The sequence below is a fragment of the Perca fluviatilis genome, chromosome 11 (assembly GCF_010015445.1).
Source record: "Perca fluviatilis chromosome 11, GENO_Pfluv_1.0, whole genome shotgun sequence".
Lineage (NCBI taxonomy): Eukaryota > Metazoa > Chordata > Actinopteri > Perciformes > Percidae > Perca > Perca fluviatilis.
Window position 1 is genome coordinate 28238764 of NC_053122.1, and position 10675 is coordinate 28249438.

Here is a 10675-nt window from a genome sequence, read left to right on the forward strand (position 1 = left end):
ACAGGAGGGCTACAGCCTATCTCAGTATGCATTGGGGAAAAGAAAGGGAAAAAAAAGTCTACATGCTTATGTTTTGTAGGATTTTGGCTGGCTGTGTATCAGTATTTGATCAATCTCAAAATTTAAGATTTCCTTCCCAATAATAGCATTTTAACAGTAACTGACAAGCATAATGGAAATGTCCCCGTGCATTTTTGGAGGCACTGTAATAAACCCAAGACACTTACACACAGCTGGTACACCCACCTGTTACAGCTGACACATTCCAAACAAACTTTACTATTTATCTTAGTATATTGATTTTTTTTTGGGTAATTTCTCATAATTCATATATCTCCACCCAACCTGAGCAGAGGTGAGTAAGTGAAAACACCTGTGTTGGTCTCCAATTGATTTTAAAAGTCTAAATTTTCTATTTTTCAAGCCCATTTGGCATCAATCAATATCAGCGAGTCAAAGCGCATAATTTATGAGTTGTATAAGCATCCACATACTGTAGCTAATTCCGATATTTGCACAATACCAATTACACAAGCGGACAAATTAATAGGTCACCTCCAATTAGCGACATTCAGATGGATGGCATGACACAACTAGTGACATGTTAGTATCTGGTTAACTGGAAGATGCAACACTCATTCCCCTTAAATCAAAGGCTTCTCTCATAGGGCTACATATTTAACCTATCAGTGTTTTAGCATCTAGTACGGACACTCATGTCAAATGTGAATATGTACAGCAACCACAGTTTATTGGACTGAATGAACTTTGATTTGCCATTACAGACAACACAAAGCAAAGATTATACCATATCGCTCAATGGACAGTTAGTTAAAGTTTCTCAAACAATCAATAGATGGTGTACAAAATGGAAAGTCTGAAATAGACATGATGTGTCATTACTGATATCATCATCATCATCATCAACCTAGGTTCTAAGCTTTCAGCGGCAATATAATATTTTTACGTACAAATACAAAAAAAGGGGGGAAAGGGCGTTTAGTCTCTTTCTTCTTCTTCTTTTTTTTTAAATAAGCTCTGGGCAGCAGAGTGGTGTCAGGTCTCAGTCATCTAGAAAGTCATCATCGAGGTTAACGTCTGTGGTGTCGATGTCATCCAGCTCCATGTTGTCCAGATCCACATCCAGCTCATCCAGACTCTACATAAAAGACACAAAAGGATAATTTATTTTTATTGGAATTCTTCTTCTCTGGAGTGTTCCAATTATTTATTTATGTAAATTGTATCTCTGAATCATGTTTCTTTTTAGAGTCTATGTGAACCACTTGGAACTGTATTTGTTTTCTGTGTTAGATAGACTATTCATTTATTTAGATTGAGTAACACCAACCATTGTACGATCAATAAGAATCTCATTGTGTATTTTTCATGGTGAGACAGAATCACTATAATCAAAAGATTTAAAAAAGAAGAAAAACAAGTCCAACCTTGTCTTTCTGTGACTGCGAGTACTCTGGAATGTCTTCCTCCTCCACTGCCGTAGCAGCAGCAGGTTCAGGCTGTGAGGACGTAACAGCTGCTACGGCTGCAGCGACGGGAGCTGCTGCCACCGACTCCTCACTATCCTGTGTCTGCCGGAAAAAGTCAAACAAAGTTTGACAGTTTGAATATTACGAAGCATTGTTTATCCAATTAGGATTGATTGGATTACAGGGGGTGCACAGCGTAGGGCTGCTCGATTATGGAAAAGAAAATCAATTATCGATTATTTTGGTTTAACATGATTCCTCATTGAATTTTGGAAAGATGTTGCATTTACTGAACTTAAACAGCGAAACAAATCAACAGTGAAAACACCTTGAACTGTAAAATTTCCCTTAATACCATTTTAACTTCCCCCTCCCCCCCATTCAGAACACAAGACAAAATAAGAGTTTACTTGCAAAACGTAATGTGCAAAATAAATCGTTTTTCACGATTACCTTGTCGTTGCGATCGTTAAGAGCCGAAATCGTAATCGCGATTAAAATTAGTTTAATTGCACAGCCCCAGCAGAGGGTAACCAAAGCCGGTGCGACAAGCTGCTAATCGTATGGAATCAGGTTACTAGATAAAAGTTGGCACACAAAAAGAATGTTGGAGACAAACTGACAGACAAACCTTGGGGACAGCAGGAATGAAGGTTCCTTTGGGCTCGTATCCCTGAGCCTCCTCAAGAATATTCCTGTCTTCGTTGAGCTAAAAAATAAATAAATAAATGTTGGGAGTTTGTTACAATACAGGAGGGAGGATTGAGATACAACTATGGAAATATTGAATGCGCACAACAACTACCTGATTTGTCAATTTAAAAAACTTGGGCAACTCACCGTGACGAGAGGATAATCTTTGGCAGGCCTAGAGGTGCCCAAGCAGGACTCTCGGAGGTAATGCTCAGCTGCAAAGGCTTCTTTCAGCCCGGGGAACAGATTCTCATACTCTGTGGGGTCTGCTAGAGACTCGGCCGCCTGTAATGAAGATCCAGTACAATGTGTCACATTCTCTTTTCCCCTCTTCTCTTAAGAATCTAAGATCCTTATAATTTAAACTGTATTTTTGTCCACCTAGATTGATGCTGATTGTCTTCTAAATCTCAGGTTTAAAAGTTCTGCTGTACCAATATTTTTTTTTCAAATAAAAGAATAATCCTGATATCAGAACTGACCTTCTGGTTGACTTTAGCCAGGTTCTCCCTCCACAATTTGACCACACGGGACACCTGACTGGGCAGGTAGGTGCGAGCCAGGAAGGCAGCTTCAGGCAGTCGGTTTGTCCTGATCAGGAGCTCCAAACACTGATCCAGACTGTGGAGAAAAGACAAACAGTTACCACATATTCAATGTGGTCAATACATATCCATTCCCTAATTTGTCCACCAATGTCACGTTCCTCTGGTACTCACTTCCCCTGCAGGAAGTAGGTCATGAAGGCCACATTGTTCTTGCCGTCCCTCTCTGCCCCCTCAGCCAGCTTGCCCACCATAGTGGCGTTACCGGAGGCTGTGGCCAGGAGCAGCAGGCCGCCATAATCCTGGGCGTGGTGCAGGCACTCCTGGGCAAGGCTGAATTGGCACTTACTGATAGCCAGCTCCGCTAACTGCTTCCACTTCTGCTCCGACTGCCGGGGTTAGAAGGACACACGTTAGAAACGTACTGGACGGAGAACCCCACCAGTGATGACATGAAATGACAACAACGGACCAACTCTTGTGAGCCATCGTGAATTGTCTGATAATGGGGTTTTTTTGTTTGTTTTTTTTTAGAAGCTGAGCAGGTGTGATATGCAATAAGAGTTTGCCTCGGTTTCAAAAGCCAGCAAGTAAGCTCTTACCTCTGCCTCCACAGCTAGCTGGTAAGCTATCTTCAGCTCTCCCAGCTGCAACCCCAGCTCAAACCGGTGCTCCGGGTCTGTGGACACAGCCAGCGCCTGCTGCTTGAAGCCCTGAAGAGACAACGAAACAAAACCCATCAGCATCCTACTAGCACAAAGTGTACATCCTTTCTGGGTTAAAAAAAATAAATAAAAAAACTAAATATGTTTCCAATTAGAAAATCATCTGATATCACTGATGGTGCCCCTGCTGCATATATCTTATTAAGTTGGGTAGAAAAAATACTGCATCTTTGAGGTTAAATTAAAAAAAAAAAAGAAAGGAAATGAACTCCTATTGTATATCCTTACCTGTTTCTCCAGGAAATGGGCCACCCTGGTCCGCTGCTCTTTAGGAATAGTGGGAAGCACCTTGTCAGCCATTCCAAAGTCCCTCCTCATTACGGCAGTCTGGTACTCCAGGACGGAGACCAGCAGGGAGTAGCTGACAATGTTGAGCTCCTTGTCTCCCAGGTACAGGCGATCATCTTTTGGTATGTAACCCAGCAGGTACATGGTTCTGCAGGGAGAGAAGGCAGTTTTGACTAAAGCAGTCAAAAAAAAAAGATGCCGCAAACTTCACAGCAATCAATACAACTTTTTCTTGACTTTCTATGCAACTGTGGGTGGTCTACTGTATTATTCTTATAAGAAAGTTAACAAGTTGCATGATAAATACACAGTGCACACAGTCTTCAAAGAGGCAGGTATTACATTTTGTTCAGCAAGCCATATGCACACTCATACCCACTTAAATTCAATCTGGATTTGTACCTGTCCAGGTGAGCAATGGTGACGATCTCTCCTCCTACATAGTAGTTGAGTCTGTTCACGGAGCTGGTGTAGATGAAGCAGTCTCCTACCCAGAGCCCAGTCTTCACAATCTCCTGGATCTCTCCCTGGACCTGGACATACAAGCACACAAAAGGTGATGAATGTAAAGTATAGTTTAACAGTGAAGAAAACACTTACTACATGTAAAGCACTGAGTTGAAGCTATGCTTTGGTATAGACAAGATTCATTAGGACATACATTGAAATCAAAGAGTATTTTTTAGCACTGAAAGTCAAAAGCACCCACCTCGAAGGCATCTTCGATACCATCCTCGGTCACTCCTTCATTGTTCTCTTGAGAAGCAGCTACTTTCTCTGACATATAACGCAGAATGAAGAAGGACTCCTCCGTAGCGATGCAGACCAGTTCACCAGAGTCTGACCAGAAGATCTGGACGAATTATATATATAAATAAATAAAAAAAAAAAAAAAAAAGGGGTATAGGAGAGAATGAGACAGAAACAAAGAGTTACTAAAATGACTGGACAACAGTCTCTCTAGGCCTTTAATACATTATTTACATACAGTGCTGTTAAAGATGAAGCTATAGAAGCTCAAAACTGCTTTGTAGCTACTTTGTTACACACAGACAAAACTCCAAATGTGTAGAACCACAGAAATTGGCAAACATTTCCAGAGACTATTCATATCAAACGGAGACCAGGACCTAAAACGATAATTAGGCATGTGACGAGACACCCAGCTCACGAGACGATGCGAGACACGAGATTGGGTTCACGAGATCGAGACCAGATTTGAACCTATTTTACAGAAAACTACAATGTAGAAATAAGATTGGAAAAATAGTCCTTTATTCAATCGCAAGTCCCAAAATGAAAACCGAGCACTGAAAGTTTTTGCCACAAACTCAGATAACTGGCTTCTCTCCTGTACAACTACCAGTTACACTGTTACTTATTGCATACATATGGCGGAGAGAGAGTCTCTTCACTCAAAGAACCAAGGTTACAACATATCAAGCGCTTTCTGGCAGTAGTTGAGACCAGTTGTTTTGTACTTGAATTTGTCATTGTACAGTAGACAGAGAGAAATAAAGCTTATTTTACCATTGTCTCCCACCGGATCACCTACAAAATCCTGGTCCTCACCTACAAAGCCCTACACCATCTGGCCCCCTCATACCTCACTGACCTCCTCTCCCCCTACCAACCCTCACGGTCCCTCAGATCCACCTCAGCTGGTCTCCTCTGCATCCAAAAGTCCAACCTCTGCAGTTTTGGGGACAGAGCATTCTCCCAGCTCCCAGGCTCTGGAACTCCCTCCCCCCAAGAGATCCGCACCTCTGAGTCCCTCACCATCTTCCAGTCTCGCCTCAAGACCCATCTCTTCACCACTGCCTATCCCTAGCCCCACACCCCTCCCCATTTTATCTGTGCCTGAATCTTGTTTCGTTTTTTATAATATTATATAATTACGTTCTAAAGCACAAATAAATCACCATCAAACACTCACAGATGATTTTTCTGAAGACTGATGCTCTTTTCTCCTCCTCTGCATTTTATTAATTGCAGCAATAAACAAGGACGTATCCCTAGTATCCATTTATGACCATTATGGGACCAACAGAGAACATTTCCCTTTGTTTATTATCATTAAAAGTAAAGTTAGGTTTTGCTGTCCGCTTCTCATTGTAACAGAAAAGAAGAGTGGTCAGCGCGAGACAGCACCACAGTGACCTGCGTGTGTGTCTTGGCCGAGCGAGCGAGTGAGAGAGAGAGAACTCTTTGGAGAACGGGCGGGGGATCTTTTATGCTAATAGACCTTTTTCACGGCAGACATGTTGACATATAGTAGGAAAAGCACAGGTGTATTCAAAACCATTAATGATGGCTGCATTCCACTTAGAAGAGGCCCTGGTATTGGGCATGCTGACTCACTGAAATAGCTTACTGGGACACTTACGGTTATCAATTTCAGCTGTGCTTTTCCTACTATGACAAGTCAACATGTCTGCTGTGAAAAAGCTCCATTTCAAGGCTGCTGCTCTGCACTTGTGCGATTTGATATCGCGAGACACTTTTTTACCTCGACGAGAAATCTTGTCACGTTTAATCTCGCGCGATCTCGTCACACCTCTAACGAAAATAAAGTCAGTCTTACGTGTTTGGGCTGGATCTCGATGCGGCGGACCAGCTCTGTGTTCTCCCAGTCATAAAAAGCCAGTCCATTCACTGACCTGACCCCAAGCAAGAAGCCTCCATAGATCCCTGCATGGAAGAGTGGGAACACATTCATTAAGGAAGACTGTGGCAACGATCCACTTCTAAAACCACAGTGTACTATACAAAAATGGTCACATTACCTTCAGCTCCAAAGTCAGGTTTAAAAGATTTCTTTTCTTTGAAATTTTTGAAGATTTTGACGATACTGTTGCTTTCTCGGATGGCATATCTGTTAAAAAAAAGAAAAGAAAAAGCAGCAGTTAACTCTCTGATACAGAGGTAAACAGCAGGGGAGTATGGCACACGTTCCAAACAGCATACTTACTCAGATGAGTCATGTGCCCAGGCAAACTCCTGCGCTGAGCCGAAGCTCTTGTTCCTCAAAGCCACGGCAGTATAGATGATATACTCTCCATCTCCGCACACCACAACAAACCTGGGGCACACAAACATGCATACATGAGTGACAGAGATCTGACTGCAAGTTGACCTCTAATCTGGCTAACAAAGATAAAACCTGGAGTGTAGGCGTACCTTCCATTAGGGTTATGCTGGATGGTTTGGGGGTAAATCTCACAGCTGCCCATGTCTTTAACAGCCAATGGCAGCCGCTCTCCGTCCTTGATCTCGGCATCACCCATGGCCTTCAGGTTGGCTTGCTGGATTTCACTGTGTTTAGCCCAGATGATTTTTCCGTTTGTGTCCATAGACATTGCCGGCTCCTCCCGACCCACCTACACAGCACAGGGAAACAAAGTTATTTGATTATATATCCATGATATATTTAATTTTAACTACAATATTCAAGACCAGTAACAAAATAATAACAAAACAGACAAAGTATAAACCAAATAAACATATGTATAAATGACAACACCATAAGCCCATCATACACGTCTCTCCCTAGGACAAAGCTTCCTAGGAGCCCTCCAGTAAGCTCAGGTACTTTCCCCATTTTCTAGTGTAGACATCCAATCTGGCAAATCTTTTATGACATCTTTTCAAAACGCCGCCACCCTAGCCATCTCACAAGCGCACTCTTGGATTGATGGCACCCGTTCGTTCCTCCACCCTCTTAAAAGAATCTGTCTGGTTATCATTAAACTAGTTTGGACCCAGCTTCTTACGTGCTTATCTATTCCGCTTAGGATTGATCCATCTCTGCGCTCACCTTGATGATGATGCTGCCTTCGTCGTAGCCCAGCGCCACATTGTTGGAGCCCCTGAGGCCGCACACACACCACACTCTCTCCATGCCATAGTTCAAAGTGCTCTCCAGGCGGTAAGTGCTTGAGTGCCAGATCCGCACCGTACCTACAGAGAGAGAAGGCAAAGTTGCATAAAGCAATGACCAGTGAGGCCCATAAGGTGAGATGCAGTCTGGGGTGTTTGTGAACAGGGGTGAGGATGAGTGTGATCCCTGCTCACCGTCCTCTGATCCAGTGATGATGATGGGCAGCTCGGGGTGGAAGCTGACGCAAGAGACGTTCTGGGCGTGGCCCTCCAGAGTCTGAACACAGGTTTTGTTCTATAAAACACACAGAGGAGGACAGTTAAACATAGATTATACATATACAATGCTAAAGGATGCTCACAGAAAGGATGTAGCAGAACAATGAGGAACACGTACATCAACTCTTTCAGTAAGCTATAATCGTTTTTTTATTAAACTTAACGTTTTTGATTTTTCAGCAGACAGGTTAGTCTGTGCTCTGCTTAAGTGCTTATTATTATTATATCCATGATCAGCGTCCTGCGGCTTACTCTCACCTTCCTGTGAAGGAAGTGACTGAAAAGGTTTTCTAACCTGGTAGTCCCAGATCTTCACTTGGCGGTCGTCAGCCCCTGAAATGAGGTAGGGCTTGTCTCCTCCACTGTAGTAGTCAATACAATTGACTCCTTTCTCGTGACCCTCCAAAGTGAAATTGGGAGATGAAGAGCCTAGCTGCCAAACCTGCAACAACCCAGAAGACATGGCAAAGAATCGCTCAATAAATTTCAGAGACCTTCTTTAATTTATATTTATATTTATATGTACTTAAAATATAGTCAGTGCAGGATCTGGGTGTCCCACAGTACTCACCCAATGACAAGAGAAAATGAGCAGCAGTAAAGGGGACAAAAGCTACAGCAAGCGGTTCCTACCTTAATTGTCCTGTCCAGGGAGGCACTGGCAAACTGGTTGTTGTCCTTGGGGTTGATGACAATCTGCATGACATAGTGAGTGTGACCCTCAAACACCTGGCTGCACGACCACTTCTTGTCCCAGTCCCATAGCTTGATCAACATGTCATCTGCACAGAAGTACATTCATTCATGCTAATGTGTGTGTGTATGCAAATAAACAATGCATTTCAGGACACTGGCAAAAAGAGACATTTGAGTTTATCAAATCAATAAGAAGAATATGCTACCAATCAAGACATAAGTTTGCGAGCATACCACTGCTGGTGAGGATATAGGGCTGGGTCGGATGGACAGCGATGCAACGAATGTAGTCAGAGTGGGCCTCAAACATGTGGACACGCTCCAAAGTGTTGTAGTTGAACACTCGGATCTGCATGTCATCCTGCGCAGGGAGAAAAAAAATACATTGAATTTGAGCTTATTAAGTCAAGTAAAAACACACAAACATAGACACAAGAGCTAAATATATTACAAAACAAGCAAGTTGGTACATGCTATTTGAGTCCATCACAATGAGAAAAATGTATGGCGAGATAATCAGACTTAAAGCCTAAATGCAAACACTGTGATGTGACACTACTGTTCAGGGATTTAATGCACATGCCCACATCACACTTAAAAGAGACCAAATTAAACATATATAAGCTCAGACTTTCAGGTTTATGCTACTAGTTTGTAAAGCCGCTGGAGTTATTGTGGATGACAACTGTCAGAGTCGCGATCCCAACACAAATAATGGATGCAACTCACCGCTCCTGTAATGACCCAGTTCTTCCTTGCCACAAACTTAGAAGCTCTGACAGGGAGGTCACACACTTCAAAAGTCTTGACCAGAGTCTGGAGAAAGAAAAAGAACATTGCTGATTCAGTTAAGGTTCGCAGCATCATCACTGCTTTTATGTGTTCGTCAAGTCATTCTTATTTGACAATAACATATATAAATAATATTCAAGCATCAGTGTTCCGAAGTGCAACTTTGTATCGGCGGGCCCATTGATTTGTGATCACACCTGTGTTTCGTGGTTCCACACACAGACACTGCCGTTGTACAGACTGGCCAGCATCCATGGCTCGGTTGGGTGAAGGTCCACACTCTTCACTCGGTCTGACCTGGCTGTCAGCCTCCGCTTGATGTCCAGCCTCAGAGGCTGAAAAGACAGAAGACATCGGGGTCTTTTCCTACGCCGTTCAAGCTCTCAATATGAGTTGCTTTACATGAGCATTTAATGATTTAAAAAAAGACCCGTACGAGTAAAAACCCGGAATAATAGGACAGGTAGCTAGTAAGCCAAAATCCCGTTAGCATGCTAACACTGAGCCTCATAACGTTGTATTTCAACGATTCCAATAATCCTAAACGCATACATCCTATAATAATTAATTCGACAACTGACTCAAAACAAATGTAAGCACATATAACTAAATGTTACAAACAGCCATGGTTATAAATGTCAATAGCCTTTAGCTATAAGCTCTCATGCTAACTCAAGCTAGTTAACGTTAGCCGCTAAACTATTTACAATGATGCATTATTATTTGACAGTTTTAATGTCCTGTCGGATGACCTGTACGGAAACAAAACAAGCTGGGAACTATTTTAAATGCCTCTTACCATGTTCTATCCCCGTGTTGTCACAATAAAATCAGATAAATTAGTTGCGTACAGTTGCAATCAGGGTCCAAAATGTTGCGACTTCAGTGAACAGAGCACTGGATACTGACGTGGAACTTCCTGAATCTAAATCTCGCGTGAGTTGTGCTCTGGAAGTGGTGACGTGACATGAAGGCGATCATTTCATGGCTCATCCATGCAGGAGATGGGTGACACTGTGACAGGATATGGAAAATAAACTTGTATTTTACGGTGAAAAGTTCAACAAAGATTTTTTTTTTAAAGATAAACACATATTCACGTTTGTGGTTATCAATGTGTATAGGCTATGGCAAATTGAGATTCCATTATACCAAGATTTACTAAGCAATGAATAGAACCTTGGTGGGAGGGCCATTACAACACATCAAGCTCCTCATCACTGAGTTCACTGAATTAAATTCATCACACTATAGAGGTGAATGAGAAACATTGGTTTGAATTTGTAAA

The 10675-nt window shown here is 42.3% G+C and overlaps 1 protein-coding gene across 1 annotated transcript; it reads right to left on the minus strand.

Moving 5' to 3' along the window:
• Nucleotides 1–726: 726 nt before the first annotated feature.
• Nucleotides 727–10324, minus strand: copb2 (COPI coat complex subunit beta 2). The gene is made up of 22 exons (XM_039815289.1): nucleotides 10187–10324; nucleotides 9585–9722; nucleotides 9325–9411; nucleotides 8830–8956; nucleotides 8533–8681; nucleotides 8195–8341; nucleotides 7816–7915; nucleotides 7559–7701; nucleotides 6922–7121; nucleotides 6713–6823; nucleotides 6528–6616; nucleotides 6326–6432; nucleotides 4451–4594; nucleotides 4144–4274; nucleotides 3682–3889; nucleotides 3331–3441; nucleotides 2903–3117; nucleotides 2666–2804; nucleotides 2331–2468; nucleotides 2122–2199; nucleotides 1449–1592; nucleotides 727–1159 (listed from the first exon to the last, which is right to left on the minus strand). Exons 1-22 carry the CDS (start codon nucleotides 10187–10189, stop codon nucleotides 1064–1066), a joined length of 2805 nt encoding a protein of 934 aa, XP_039671223.1. The 5' UTR covers nucleotides 10190–10324; the 3' UTR covers nucleotides 727–1063.
• Between the last annotated feature and the right edge of the window lie 351 nt (nucleotides 10325–10675).